The sequence below is a fragment of the Colossoma macropomum genome, unplaced genomic scaffold, assembly GCF_904425465.1.
Source record: "Colossoma macropomum unplaced genomic scaffold, Colossoma_macropomum, whole genome shotgun sequence".
Classification (NCBI taxonomy): domain Eukaryota; kingdom Metazoa; phylum Chordata; class Actinopteri; order Characiformes; family Serrasalmidae; genus Colossoma; species Colossoma macropomum.
The window spans coordinates 62,110-77,977 of NW_023494873.1; the positions used below are offsets into that span (position 1 = coordinate 62,110).

General features: G+C 39.2%; 1 protein-coding gene across 1 annotated transcript in view; it reads right to left on the reverse strand.

The window, feature by feature from the left end:
• Positions 1-2,219: 2,219 nt before the first annotated feature.
• The window catches only part of LOC118800356 (scavenger receptor cysteine-rich type 1 protein M130-like), a 42,298-nt gene continuing 28,649 nt past the window's right edge, over positions 2,220-15,868 (reverse strand). Inside the window, exons 11-20 of the mRNA XM_036560557.1 lie at positions 13,177-13,491; positions 12,546-12,851; positions 7,878-8,192; positions 5,108-5,266; positions 4,910-4,978; positions 3,470-3,532; positions 2,906-2,983; positions 2,664-2,726; positions 2,483-2,545; positions 2,220-2,269 (exon numbers count right to left, since the gene is read on the reverse strand). Of these exons, the coding sequence (XP_036416450.1) occupies positions 2,220-2,269; positions 2,483-2,545; positions 2,664-2,726; positions 2,906-2,983; positions 3,470-3,532; positions 4,910-4,978; positions 5,108-5,266; positions 7,878-8,192; positions 12,546-12,851; positions 13,177-13,491 (1,481 nt within the window). The remainder of the gene's footprint in view (positions 2,270-2,482; positions 2,546-2,663; positions 2,727-2,905; positions 2,984-3,469; positions 3,533-4,909; positions 4,979-5,107; positions 5,267-7,877; positions 8,193-12,545; positions 12,852-13,176; positions 13,492-15,868) is intronic.

Genomic DNA, 15,868 nt, shown 5'->3' on the forward strand with positions numbered 1-15,868 from the left:
AGCAATGACTTCCTGTGTGATTTTCTCCCAAACAATCCAGAGTTGTGTCGACTGGGTTTCACTGTGGAAATGAGGACCTTTACTCCATTTGCCAAGGGCTGTTTGTGTTGGATTCTTGCAGAACACTCAAACAATTTGCCTGGCAGTTTGTTCTGTCTGATTGCTACTGGAATGACAAAATGCTTTGATATCTTTTTATATCCTTCTCCAGCTCTATGAATTATAACAAACTGCTCGCTCCTGAATACCTACTGATCTGCAGATTGAAACTGCAAGTGTAATGTAACACATCAGAAGCCATTCGCGAAGCGTTAAGTGCAGGCATTGATTTTTAAAGCTCAGACACCTAATTTTATATGTTCAAGTTAAATTCTTTAAATGTCAATCAAAACATAAAAAGTTTTCAGAAGTAAAACACCTTCAAATGAGTATGTAATGTTATATATATATATGGCAGTTAAAAGGTTAAAGAATTTGAAAATCCTTTCTTTATAATTTTTAATCAATTATGTGAAGAGCTTGTCAGTGTAGGATTTTAGCTGTATTTCTCACTTTTTTTCTACAGAGAAAAAAAACAAAGACAAATATTTTATGACAAAAAAAATCACACTTTATTATCAGACTTGCTATAATTTTCTGCATATTATACCACTGTTTGTGACAGTCATGGTGAACAAGAGGATTCCACCCTGGCATATGTGTGTACACTGTAGAACACTTTGTAGTTCAGAATAAATTTTACTGTTTAATTAAAAACATTCACTAATTCTGTTCATCTATAATAAATTCAACTGTTTAACACAATTCAGTCTCAGCAATGACCACATTTTGTATTAATTTAGAATAAAAATCATTTTCAATAATTAAATTACATATTTAGTTTAAAAAAATTCTTAACAGTTTAAGCCTTTCATGACAGCTGACATACACTTTTTTTTTGACAAAACATTTATAAAATCTAATTCCAGTAAGCTGCAGTTGTCATAAACGTTAAAACGCATAAAAGTTTTTGCTGACATTAGGTGTCACAACACTTTCTGGGGTGAAAGGACATTAAACAAATTGACTTTGTAGCTCAGTGTATTTTTGGTATGTCAAACACTTGATGGTGATTATGTTACACAGCTTCACAAGTGAGACTGCTTGCAATATTAAACTAAAGCGAGCACTGCTACAAAGATGCTTTGACACTTATTCTGTTTATGTTGTGAGGGTTTTGACACTGATACTCTGTAATGACAGAGTTCTGTATATTTTCTCTGCTCTTTAAGTAAAGTGAGCTTCATTGTGCTGATATAAGATGTAATGAACAGTAATTGTGGAAATCTAGCATGAGTTATGTAGATTTTCTTCTATTTGGCTCTTAAGTAAATGAGCAGTTTGTGATCTAGTTTTTTGTTGAACATTTTGTCACTCAAACTGCAGCTTCATGGAGTCATGTTTTTCCTTTCTCTCCAGGTGGTGGTGCTATAAGACATTACTATCCCATACACAATATTCAATAATTGAAAATCTAATCTAGTTTGGCTATGGCTGTAACAAAAGCTGCATTCCTCTTTAAATCAACAATCTGATTGGTCAGCGCTCAGCTCATTTGCAGAGACAGCAAATTGAGCATCACCTGTGAGTGCTGCTCTGGTTTTATGAGTACAGCTGCATCTTGTATCTTCTCAATACAATTCAAATGGAAAAGAAAAACACTATTTAGGACAACATCATGATATTAATCAGCACCTCTAACTTAAAACACCTTCCTATATCTCTGCTCTGTAGAGTGAAATGTGGAGAGCTGTTCATTCACTTATTACTCCATGCAATCAAGACTGAACTGAATAAACACTTGCATAATACAGAATGTGTAGCCTGACTGGTGAGCAGCTACAAAAAGCAACAAAGCAAATGACTAAAGCAAGAAATTAAATGTAAATAACTTTTACAGACCACGAAATTAAAGCTAATGTTATGTAAGCAGTTTTTCTTTATAATTTGTGTTAATAATGTTTTTTTGTTTTTTTTTGAAAAAGAAAGCAAAGTGGTTTAGAATGGAATTAGTTAAAGAGAACATTGTGCTCTTCACTATTAAAAAACAGCACAGTCACAAAGAGTACAAACTTTCATCTTCAAAAACAATATAAAAGCATCTGGTGTTGTTTAATCTTTGGCTGAGTTTAAGAAGCTCAAATGTCATTTCCTGAGCAGATATATTATTTGGGTCTCTGTCAGATGGTCTGTCCCTCTTTCTCAGACACCTCTACCACATCATCATAGCCTGAAAGTAAAAGTTGTTGAACAAGTGACAAACATCTTAAACACAGGCATGATATCACTCCATATGTACATCATTATCATTGCAGTGTAGTTCATCATGTATGTAACGTTACAGTGATGCAAATCCAAGTTTAACTAACAGCACTCTGCAATGAAGTGTGAGAGAGCAAGAAAAAAAAAACTCCCACCTCAATAAAGTAGAAAGGAGACTCACCTGCTGAATCACCAAAATCCTGTCCAGGAGTGATGACATCATCATAGTTCTCTGGTGTGTACACTGTACAAACATATGTGGAAAAATTATGATACCATGAAGAATAAATATGGTTTTGTTAGTGAACAAATGCTGGTTCACGATATGTTCAAATGAATTTCCATTTTTTTGAGAAACAAACCTGCTGTAATGTGTAGATTCTCTCCAGCAGGAATGGCGTCATCATAAATCTCCACCTTGCTCTCTGTAAAAATGTGGAAATAAATGTCAGTTTTAGTTCTGATCATTTTCTCTATGTGTAAATCCTACTCTATCAGTTGTAATACCGACATTTGTTTATTCTACTCAAACCAAACCAAAGCTGCTTTGCTGCAATACAGACGAGTGATTTTTCAATGCAAGAATTACGAAACAGCAACACACTTGCTTCTCTAGCCGTTGTCTGTCCAGCAGAAATGACATCATCATAGTTCTCTGGAGTGTCTCTAGTTCCCACCTCACCTAAATCACATACAAAACATGTTTCACAAAGAGTTAATTAATCTTGTCATAAAGTCTTTGAATGAAGTGACCTCTATAAAGGCACCCACTTTTCAGGCTACGGTTGGAGACATCATCATAATATTCAGCCTTTTCCTCATTCACAGCCTTTGCTGGAAGAAAAATAAGAAAGTTAGTTTCTACGTCACTCCATCAGCCTGACGCTCTTGCAGAAGCTAATTTCTGGAGTAGTAACTGTGATATGTTCAAACTTCAGGAGAAACATGCATATTTCAAATCTTATGCATGGATGTCATCAGCCTTTTTGAAGACTAATGCGAGAGTGTCAGATTTAATCAGCTACAGAAGAGAAATCAACCATCTATACAAGCCTGGAAGTCCTGGCTAAAGATTCATTTGATTATTTGAGCATTTTTACAATTAATTACAATTCTAATATTTATCAGTTGAATGGAGTTTAACACACACGTGTTCTGGTCCTCTTACCTGAGAGAAGCTCCTCATCCACATCCTCATATCCTGAATGCTGTTCTTCAGAGAGGATACTTCCTGTTAGAAATGCACTCAGAATGTCAATGTCAAACAAAAGCACATAAAAGCTCCTATTAATCACAGTGAACTGTGCCCTAGCCAAAGTACAAGCCATATATAGAGAGAGCAAAAAGAAAACAAGCTTTAGGTGAGCCGTCAGCCATTAAAACTCAGGAAAGAGTGACCTCTACAGACGGGGAGGGGAATCTCCAGCCAAGAATGTGAGGCTCTCTCTCTGTCCAGTCACTTATTTCTGAAAACTGCTAATAGCTAATGCATTGCTAACTAACAGCAAAGACAGCAAGTTAACTGCTGTGTTAAAGTCTCACCATTTTCATCATCTTTGTTGTCACTGTTATCTTCTTTTGTAGCAGCTAAGCTGGTCAGCTATTACAAAATAATACCAGTTATTATGCTTCATACTAATGCAAAATAAAGTTTCTGTGAGTATTTGGCACAGCCCTCCTCATCATATATATATATATATATATATATATATATATATATATATATATATATATACATATTAGTTCTACACTTACAGAATGTTGTCCATCTGTTTCTCTGCATACTTTGTTAGCCCCCTTTTACCCTGTTCTTCAGTGGTCAGGACCCCATGGATCCTCACAGAGCAGGTACTATTTGGGTGGTGGATCATTCTCAGCACTGCAGTAACACTGATGTGGTGGTAGTGTGTAAGTGTGTGTTGTGCAGTACTGCTGGAGTTTTTAAACATTGTGTCCACTCACTGTCCGCTCTATTAGACACTCCTACCTTGTCAGTCCACCGTGTAGATGTAAAGTCAGAGACAATAGCTCATCTGCTGCTGCACAGTTTGTGTTGGTCATCCACTAATCCTTCAGCAGTGGTCACAGGATGCTGCCCACAGGACGCTGTTGGTTAGATATTTTTGGTTGGTGGACTATTCTCAGTCCAGTAGTGACACTGAGTTGTTTACAAACTACAGCACTGCTGTGTCTGATCCACTCAGACCAGCGCAACACACACTAACACACCACCAGCACATCAGTGTTACTGCAGTGCTGAGAATGATCCACCATCTTACATGTTTCCAGGAACAATTAGTTCCAATTGCATATTATCAACTAATTGTACTGACAATGATGTTTATTTTTATTATCTATTTAGGAACTTTAGGAAGCTCTTAACCTTCTACATGATTACTACTTGTCACATAAAATTTTTCCAGCCTGCAGCAACCAGCTCAACCAATGTTAGGCAGGAATTCTCACAAACTTCATGATTACTAACTCCAGCATTTTTAAGCAGACATAAAAAGGGATATCTACAATTTTCTCTAATCATTGGGAGCTCATTAGGATTGCCTCCAGTAGAATACTTTACATCATTTACCCTTTTTAGTCATTCTCTTACCAATGATTCTCTGATTGATCTCTTCATAGATTGCCTCAGTCAGAGTCTTATGCCTCCTCTTAGAGAGCACTGTGAGGGAGACAGAGAGAAACATGGAGCCAGTTCAGTAGAAGAGAAGACTGATGACAGATTGAAGGACTAATGATGTTTAGAGAATGTACAGAAAGTGGATTGTAGATGATCTCTGAATCTTTCTACCTCTCCTGAGCACTCTGTTCTGGTAAAACAGCACAACCAGAAGCACTAAGGCCAGGAAGAGCAGCACTCCCAGAACCAGGAGAGACACTGGATAGATGGATGAAACAGCTGGTGATGGAGTTTGTGGAGGAGTAACTGCTTCATTCTCTGTTTGACCAGCTGGAAATAAAAATACAGAATGGAAACTTCATGAAACATTACACTTAGAAAAGGTTAAAAAAATCACAGAAATGTATAAAAACAGTACCTGTGATGGTAATGGTAGTTATTCGGGATGTAACAGTGGGGGATACAGATAAATCTGTAAAAAAAAAAATCACTTTCTGTTATTTGAAAGTTCACTTTCAATATTACCATTGTGGTCACTCATAGGCAAACTAGTCTGGTATGAGAGTTAATCTCACTTCAGCCACTCTGGACAGAGACCTTTTCAGACAGAGAAATGCCTTTTGTGGAACGGAAATAATTGCAGTTTCAGTGGTCCCGTTGTCTTGCAGCCTGTGCCCCCTGAGCTCAGTACCGAGACCAGAAGGACACACTGCACCAGCTGAGTAACTGAGTAACAGCATGCTGAGCTGCTTCCAGGATGGTCCTCCTCAGTTTAGGATGGGCCTGCAGCCCGAAAAGACCCTAAATCTCCAGCCCCACTCTCTATACCTCGTTCAGGACTGAGCTCAACTCCTGTATGTTGCCCTCACTTCTGCTTTTCATGATAAGAAAAACAAAGACAACCAAACAAACATAAAAGAACATTAAAACTATTATGGTGATAAATAAAGATACAGTTGTAGTTTGTAATTCGCTTTTAGATATACAACTCATAAACTCTTTAGAAGTTATACAAGTTACCTATAAGAGCTGTATTGGAACAAGAGGGTTACAACCTCAGACTCTCTTTCAATGACATACAGCATGGGAACATTCAAAACTGCAGCACCATGATGGCAGCAAAATAGAATTATCCAGGTCTGACTCCACATTTCCTTAATTTCAAACAAATAGCAAAAATATTGGCAAATACACTTACATACACTTCTTAACTCATATCATCTATTGATTTATCTTTACTTCTGTCACATTATCTGGCCCAGTACTTTCAAAAGCAACATCAGCTGTTTACATATTGCTCAGAATGTTCTGTGGTCACTTCAGCTAATTATTACATGAGCTCTATTAAAACCTTCTACTCTTTCAAAACCTTCAAATACTCAAAGTGTATGAAATTAACCACTTTCAAATATATCACTGTTGTTAGAGGAAAGCTTTGTATCTCCAAAATGATAACTTTACAGGAAAAAGAAAAAACCTACTTTACTTTTAATGTAAGTCAATAGAACCAGACCTTTTTCCAAGTCATTTTACATCATTTATTTTGGTCCATTCATCATGAAATTCACAAACAATGTAAAGAGCAACAGGCATTTTAAAATTATTTCAAAAACTGAAAAAAGACAAGAATGAAGTCCAATATTATTCCATGGAATCTTTTAATAACCTCCACCAAGATGTTTAAGGACATCACACTAGTTCACAGGACAGTTCACACCAGAGGTGCCCAATCCTAGTCCTAGAGATCTACCACCCTGCAGAGTTTAACTCCAGCTCTAATTTATGACACCTGATCCAGACGATGAAGTCTTTCAGTGCTGTCTGACTATTAGGTGCTGCAGGTATGTTGAATGTGAACTCTGCAGGGAGGCAGATCTCCAGGACTGAGCACCCCTGGTTTACACTCTTTCATCATGGACCTTCAATGTGGAGCTGCCTAACACCTCCTCTAAAAAACTGCAACTCTCTTAACTTCAAAAATCTGCTTTTACACCAACAAACCTTTTGTGTCTCTGATATCTATGTATTTACATTAACAATACATGCAACAACAATGTAATTAATGATGTATTCACTGTTAAACGATTGCAGATCACAAGGTGTCTTGATAGTTGTAACAGTCTATTTTCCTTTATGTAATTACACATGCATAATGGGGTGAGTTTTTCTGAATGTACCAGCAATTGTGTAATTACCCATACTATGAGAATACTGACCCTGCATCTGTACAGGAAATGACAACTTTACTAAAGCAAAGAAAAGTCAAAGTTTATTTACATAGTGCATTTTACAACCGCTGTTGTCACAAAGCATCGTTACAATAAAATCCGGGTCTGGGCCCCTATGAGCAAGCCAGCAGCGACAGTGGCAAGGAAAAACTCCCTAAGAGCAAGAGGAAGAAACCTTGAGAGGAACCAAGAATCCATCTTCCTCTGGTCAACACCGGCTAGCAAAACAGCATTAGTATAAAGCATTGTAGTACAAAATGGGGAAAACTGGTGGAGCAATGGTTAATTAGATTAGTCTTAGTTTATGCAGCAGGCGGCAGCATACTAACATTTATCTCACTACAGTAGAATGCTTGTGACATCGCATGGTAATGTAACTAAACAAGAACACATGAAGTAAAATTATTGTTGCATGTATTGTTAATGTGTAACTACATAGTAATTAGAAACAGTGTATTTAAAATATGCATATGGTACTTAATAATGTGAAACACCTACCACTATGGTTGTGTTTTTAATGTTTGTTTTGTCTGTTTTTTTAAATCATTTTAATTAATTAATTATTTACTTTTTTAACTTCCTTTTTTATGCTTTGTACAGGCCCTTTCTAGGCTTTTTAACATTATCTGAACATTATTTTCTATCCATAATAAACTCCAGTAGAAAAATGTTGATGAGATAAACAATACTGTAAGTTACCAGACTCCTCTGACCTGTACAGGTGACTCCAGCATCCTGCCTGTGGGAGCAGTCAGTGTGGTTCTTCAGGGAATGAGGACAGTCCCACAGGTGAATCTCATTCCCTCTACACTTCACTCTGTTCAGCCAGATAGGCCCTTCACCAGCACCAAAGACAGCACTCCCATCAGCACTCAGCGCCAGCCCACAGCCCAGCTGCCTGCAGACCACCTTAGCGTCCATGATGTCCCACTGATCATCACAGACAGAGCCCCACTCAGCATTATGATACACCTCCAGCCTCCCAGAGCAGCTTCCATTTCCTCCATTCAGCCTGAGAGGCAGGTGCTCTACACCACACACATCACACATGAAGAGACAACAACAACAACAGTGATAATTACTGCATTTTCAAAACTCACAACAATATACAATATAGTAAAATTCAGTATATGTGTACTGCTACTGTGGGAAAAATATCTGGGATCAGCAATCACAAAATTGAAGCTTAGATGAGGTTGAAAAACAGTTAAGAATGTACAGTCAGATCTAAAAATATTTATACATCAGCATTATTTTTAGCAGTCTATCACAGCATATTGGAGTTGAAATAAATGAATGAAATAATAAATCTGACAGACTTTCAGCTTTAATTTGAGGGTATTTATCCCAAATCAGGTGAACTGTTTAGGAATTGCAACTATTCTCATACATAGCCCCAATTTTTACGGGCTCAAAAACTAATTAAAGATTATCTGTCATTTTTTATACTTGGTTGCCGATCCTTTGCAGTCAATCACTGTCTGAAAGCTCAAACCATAGACATCACCAGGTGCTGAATTTCTTTCCTGGGATTCTCTGCCAGGCCTTAACTGCAGCTGTCATTATTTCCTACTTGTTCTTGGAGTGTTGGACTGAATTCAGATGGCTGAAAAAGTCTTGGGTTGCTTTTCACAGTATGCTTTGGGTCATTGTCCATGTGCACTGTGAAGCATTGTCCAATGGGTTTTGAAGCATTTGGCTGAACCTGAGCTGATAGTATAACCCCATACTCTTCAGAATGTATTCTACTGCATTTCTCAGTAGTCAAATCAGCAATAAATACAAATAAACCAATTCCATCTGCAGTCATACATGCCCACATCATAACACTACCTCCACCAGGCTTGACAGATAAGGTAATATGCTTTGGATCATTTGCAGTTCTCTCCTTTCTCCATATGTACCTCTTCCCATCTGTCCATAAGATGTACAAGGTACTGTACTGTACCTGAACTAGGTCTTCTGTTTTTTGAGGCTTACCAGTGGTTTACATCTTGTGGTAAATCCTCTGCACTTACTTTGGCGAAGTCCTCTCTTGATTGTTGACATAGACATGCGTACCTCCTCTCTGCTCTTGATATGGTCATCTGTTGTGAAGGGGTTTTTCTTCATCAGGGAAAAGAATTCTTCTGTCATCCTCCACAGTTATTTTTGATGGTCTTTTAGGCCCTTTGGTATTTTTTGAGCTCACCAGTGTTTTTTCTTTTTAAGAATATACTAAATTGTTAATTTTGCCAGCTTGTGTATTTTTGATTCCAAATGCAAATGCCACACTTGAAATCAAATCTATACATTTTCTCTGCTTTCATGAATGTGATATATTGTGGTGCAACACTCATCTGGCCATTGATCAAAAACGCCTTTTGTTTAATTATTTTTTAGCCCCTAAAATGTATGTAAGTAAGTAAGTAAGTAAGTAAAGTTTATTTATATAGCGCTTTTTACAACAGGTGTTGTCACAAAGCAGCTTTACAAGGAAATGAGCATTACAAAAAGAAATCCGCGTCCAAGCCCCCATGAGCAAGCCAGTGGCGACAGTGGCAAGGAAAAACTCCCTAAGAGAAGCAGGAAGAAACCTTGAGAGGAACCAAAACTCAGAAGGGGAACGCATCCTCCTCTGGTCGACACCGGATAGTAAACATTGTTAGTATAAAGTATTATAGTACAAAAACAGGGTAAAAGGTGGCGCAAACAATTAATTTGAATAGTTTAGTTCATGCAGCAGCAGCGGCAGCAGCAGCAGCATCAGTGGGGTCAGGTTGTGGGGGTGAGGTTTGCACACGAGCAGTGGCACCCGATCAAGGCAGAAGAGGCAGCAGCTGTTCAACTCGGCCAAGCAAAGAAAGGAAAAACACACAGAGTCAGTTCTGCAATGGGTGATTGATTAATTTGAATTAGTTTAAATGATTGATTGGTTCAAGTGAATAATTTTGATTAGTTCATGTAGCAAGAGCAGTAGCATCAGTGGGGTCGGGTTGTGAGGGTGAGGTTTGCACGGCGTTGTACAGCAGGAGGCTCAATGTTGGTAAGCCGGTCCAGAGGGCTGGCGAGCAGTGGCACCCAATCAAGGCAGAAAAGGCAGCAGCATCAGACGCACAGGATGGGAAGCTTGTTCAACTCGGTGAAGAAAAGAAAGGAAAAAAAAACAGAGTGTCAGTTCTGTAATGGGTGAGCGATCACAAATTACAGTGTTAGCAGAGACTCTGGCAGGTATAGAACTGACAGGGAAAACTAATTACCAAAGGCTTGACTATACAAGTAAGTTTTTAGCTTAGACTTAAACACTGAGGCTGTGTCTGAGTCCCGAACATTAACAGGAAGATTATTGGGGGGCTTTGTATGAGAAAGCTCTCCCCCCTGACGTAAATTTATTAATTCTAGGTACTAATAGTAAGCCAGCACCTTGTGATCTAAGTAGGCGTGATGGTTCATAGTGAGAGAGAAGTTCACTCAGGTACTGAGGGGCGAGTCCGTTTAGAGCTTTGTAAGTCAGTAAGAGAATTTTATAATCAATCCGAAATTTAACTGGCAACCAGTGTAAGGCTGATAAAACTGGGCTGATATGGTCAAACTTTCTGGTTCTTGTAAGAACTCTGGCTGCAGCGTTCTGGACCAACTGAAGCTTGTTAAGGCTTTTGCTGGGACATCCAGCCAGCAGGGCATTACAGTAATCTAGCCTTGAAGTAATAAATGCATGAACTAACTTTTCTGCATCCTGTAGAGATAATGCATTTCTCAATTTAGCAATATTGCGGAGATGCAGGAAGGCTGTTCTAGTAATATTAGTTATATGTGCGTCGAAGGACAGATCAGGGTCTATAATGACACCAAGGCTTTTTACAAATAAGCTTGATGCAACTGAGAAACTGAAGTTTAAGTGTAAAAAGACAGTTTGTTTCTAGCTGCTTTTGGACCAAAAAGCAGAGTTTTATCCGAGTTTAGAAGGAGAAAGTTACTTGACATCCAGTCCTTTATGTCTTTTATACAGTCTTCAATCTTGCTAAGTTTAATTCTATCATCTGGGTCGCTTGCTAAATATAACTGAGTGTCATCGGCATAGCAGTGGAGGTTTATGCCGTGTTTACTGATAATGGTGCCTAGTGGTAGCATATATAATGTGAATAATACAGTTCCTAAAACATAGCCTTGTGGAACACCATACTTTACTTTTGTGAGAACAGATGATTCACCGTTTATATTAACAAACTGATAGTGATCAGTGAGGTAGGACCTGAACCAGGAAAGAGCTATTCCTGTTACCCCTACAAAGTTTTCTAGTCTGTCTAGTAAGATAGAGTGGTCTATTGTGTCAAATGCCGCACTAAGATTGAGGAGGACTAACAAGGACACATGATCTTGGTCAGAAAATAATAATAGATCATTTACAATTTTTACTAGTGCTGTCTCTGTACTATGATGTGGCCTAAAACCAGATTGAAATTTTTCGTGTATTTGATTCCTATGCAAATAGGAGCTTAATTGTTTTGCTACAACTTGTTCCAAGATCTTTGATATAAAGGGGAGATTCGAGATGGGTCTATAATTTGAAAGTTTGCATGGATCAAGGTTCGCTTTCTTAATCAGCAATCTAATTACTGCTAGTTTAAGAGATTTTGGGATGTACCCAAGGCTAAGAGAAGAGTTTATTATTGACAGAATAGGCTTGGTTATTTCTGGCAAAATTTCCTTGAGTAAACCTGTAGGAATCGGATCTAACATACAAGTAGATGATTTTGCGGAAGAGACTATTTTAACTAGATCAGTAAGGTAAATGATTCCAGCCTCTCTGCAGGGATTATAATATTTTCAAGGTTGGGGAAGCAGGTTTGTGGAGTTTAATTGTGTATTCTGAATTTTCTGCCTAATTTTTTTCAATTTTATCACTAAAGAAGTTCATAAAATCGTTGCTGCTATGTATGTATGAAAATGGATGTAATTCCTACATTGTTCATTGAACATAAATGTAAATACGCTCAAATTAAAGTTAAATATCTAATTTCAAATCCAATATGATGTAGTGAAAAGCTAAAATAACAATAGCTTTGTTGACATTCAAATATTAGGGACCTGACTGCACTGAGCATTAGAATGCAGAAACACTTGTCCTTAGCACATCATCTCATTTTCCAAACTCTGAACTTACTTGAGCATTGACTCTGGTTAGGATATGAGGAGCATTTCAGATGGTTTCTCAGGAAAGAATGTTTTTTCTGTCCTGTGAGTACAGGAAAAATAGCATTTATTTACTAACCAAATAACTCTTTTGTTCTCAAATACAACTTTAAAGACCAAAAAATCATACAGATTACCAACCAATCTGATTTCACAAATCTCAGATCTTCACTACTACTTCACTACTACTAGAGAGAGAAACTGCCTACCTGAGCAGGTAATGTGGGCCACCTTATTTAGATTATCACAGCTGTTCTGTCTCCAGGGGGAAGATGGACAATGCCACAGAGTGGAGTCATGTTTCCTACATTTCAGATCACCCAGCCAGTTAGGAGCTGATTCCACTCTTGCTTTGGTTTGGCTCAAACTGCCTGATCTTCCACAGTTCAGCTCTTGACAGATCAAACTTACTGTTTCTTCATCCACATCATTTGCACACACATTACCCCAGGTTCTATTGTAGAACACTTCCAGATTCCCCTCACAGCCCTCAGTGAGTCTGATCTCTTTAAACTCTGATGGGAGAAGAATTCTTCCTCTTAAATCTTGGAAGTATTTCAGAATCAACTTAATATTACATTTTAAATACAAATTAAGCAGAACACAACTTTTTATTGATAAATCAAAAAATAAATTCATATTCTTTGCTTTTATGAACTTCCTTCAAGTCAGTTTACACATTGTGAGCATTCCTTTCATGTTAATTAACAGATGTTAAGAATGTTTTTTGTTGTTGTTGTTCCTGTCCAGTCACTGCTTCAGAGAAAGCTTTTTTTTTAATGACATCTGTGATAAGCTACATCTTTACACTATCTACAAGAATGTCAGTCAGCACTTTACCAGAACACACGACTCCTACATCCTCCATGTGTCCACATTCATCCTCTCCACACAGCTGAAATCTGCAGTTCCACAGGGACATCTCATTCCCCTCACACTCCACCTCATTCAGCCATATGGGTCCAGTTCCAGGTCCAAACCGGGCTGGTACCAGAGCACTGAGGGCCACTCCACACTGCAGCTGTCTACACACCACCTGTGCATCCTCAATATCCCACAAGTCATCACACACTGTCCCCCATGAGCCGCTGTGGAAAACCTCCAGCCTTCCTGCACAGTCTCCCCCAGAACCAACCAGCCTGATGGAGCTGTGATCTAAAATTACACATATAGAAAAGTGATAAATAAAAGTCATAAAGAAAAGAGACTTTCAAGTTCTGTCCTATAAGAGTAACTTGTTTGTTCCAGATTCATAATGCATTTATTCCACATGATAATTTCTGGCATTATAATAAAATAATGGAGCATTTTCTATGAAATTTAGCCAAAAACATGCTTTTCTCAGAAACTTGACTTTTCTTTACCTCAGGATACACACTTTACATTAGGTTACATAATGGAACTTTCTCTGCAACTACCGAATAAGTTTTTCATCAGATGTTGTCAAACTAAGCCAAATTTCAACTTTACATAATGCCCATAAAACTTTAGGCAATTTTGCTCATATATTATGTGATCTAATCAGACAGAAGTTCAAAAATGCTGGCCTAGCCAAAAAGAACAGTACAGGCAACTAACAACAGTGGTTATGGTGTGTCCAGTCATGGGCTGAAGGTTTGGGGACCAGCCCTGTGTCTGGAAGGTCGCTGGTTCGATCCCCTGAGCCGACAGTACATAACTGAAGTGCTCTTGAGCAAGGCACCTAACCCCCACAGCTGTGGATAGGGCTGCCCACCACTGCGGGCAAGGGTGCTTACTGCCCCCTAGTGTGTGTACATTCACTAGTGTGCACGTGGTGTTTCACTGCATGGATGGGTCAAATGCGGAGGTGAAATTTCCCCATTATGGGACTGATAAGGGTCAATTAATCTTAATCTTAAACGTCCATATCAGACTTCTGCCACGTTAAAGAACTCCCATGAACGGCTCTGGTGGACATGAGGTTGTCAGTCACAGTGGCCCAGCCAGAAGCGGAACCTGCTAGGTACCTACGTAGGCTGAAGTCCAAGGTCTAGACTTTCTTAGAAACCATGGATGCTAAATGGACCTAGAGTGTGCCATGCAGTACGGATGTATGTATGACTCCCCAGCCTAAGGAGTCCCCCACCCCAATGCATCCCAGGAGGAGGGGGTGATTCCCAGTTCAGTTCAAAAACTTTGTGGTCCTCAGGGGACTTTTGTAAGGGGGTAGTGTATTCTGCTGAGGATTCTTATTCTGAAGAGTGGGGCTATCCAGCTGGCTGTGTTTATGCCTTAAAACAGGAGGAACAGAGTTAGTTGGAGCTGAGCGCTGAGAGAGTGCAGATGTGAATCCAGGGAGGACGACTGAGAGAACAGGATGTAGTTTAAACTCAGAGTGAACTGCTCTTTAATAAAGCACAAAGACTTTGCATAAACTAAGTCTTCTTTAACAGCGGTGAGTGCTATAATATATTTTATACATGTACACAGTGTCCATATACTTAAACATCTATTAAATATGTTTCATATACACTGACATGCCAAAAGTTATGGGAAAAGAACTAGTATTGTGTAGTATCCCCTCTAGCCCGACAAAGTGCAACTCAACGTAGCATCAATTCCACAAGTAGACCATAACGTCTAGAGATCCACCCACAGCACTGTGGTGTTTGTGGGTGCAGGATCTCTGGTGCGAATGGACATCTCCACCACGTCCCACAATGCTCCAGAATGCTCTTCAACAACTTGGGCCCAATGGCAGGGTGCATTATCCAATGGAATATCCCATCATTGTGAGGGTACATGAAGTCCATGAAGGGCAAATGGTCTCCAATCAGTGAAACGATCAATGACATGTTCAGGCTGACCAGTGGACCCAACCCATGTCATGAGACACATCCCAGACCAGTATGGAACCACCACCAGCCTGCACAGTGCCTTTTTGACAACTGGGGTCCATGGCATCATGGAGTCTGCACCCCACACAAACCCTACCATCAGTCCGAAACATTTGGTACCATGACACATTGGACCACACCACATGTTGCCAGTCCTCTAGTGTCCAGTTAGCAACCTCATGAGCCCAGGTGAGGCGTTGTGTCTGGTGTCATGGTATTAACAGAGGCACTCTGATGGGTATTCTGCTCCAATATCCCATGGAAGCTAAAGAACGCTGCACTGACATGCAGAATATGCATGTGTGGCCTCCTGCATTAAATGTGGATGTGATTTCTGCCAGAGTCGCTTGTCTGTTCGCATGGACTATTCTAGCCAGACACAGCCGGTCACGATCATTAAGCACCTGTTTTTTCACCCAATTTTCTCCACAATTTAGTCATATCCAATTCCACCCGCTAGTTAGGACTCCCCCAGTCACACATTACCACCAGCACTAGGAGGGCGAAGGGTAGCACAGGCTTCCTCTGAGACCTGTGAAGCGCCACCATGTTTTCGAGCTGTCGCTCACGCATTGCATTGGACAGCTGAACCACTCAAAATAAAGCACCACCTGCCAGCTCTGTTACGTCAGCTAACAGACGCCTGCACCGACTAGCATTACGCTGAGTGATGG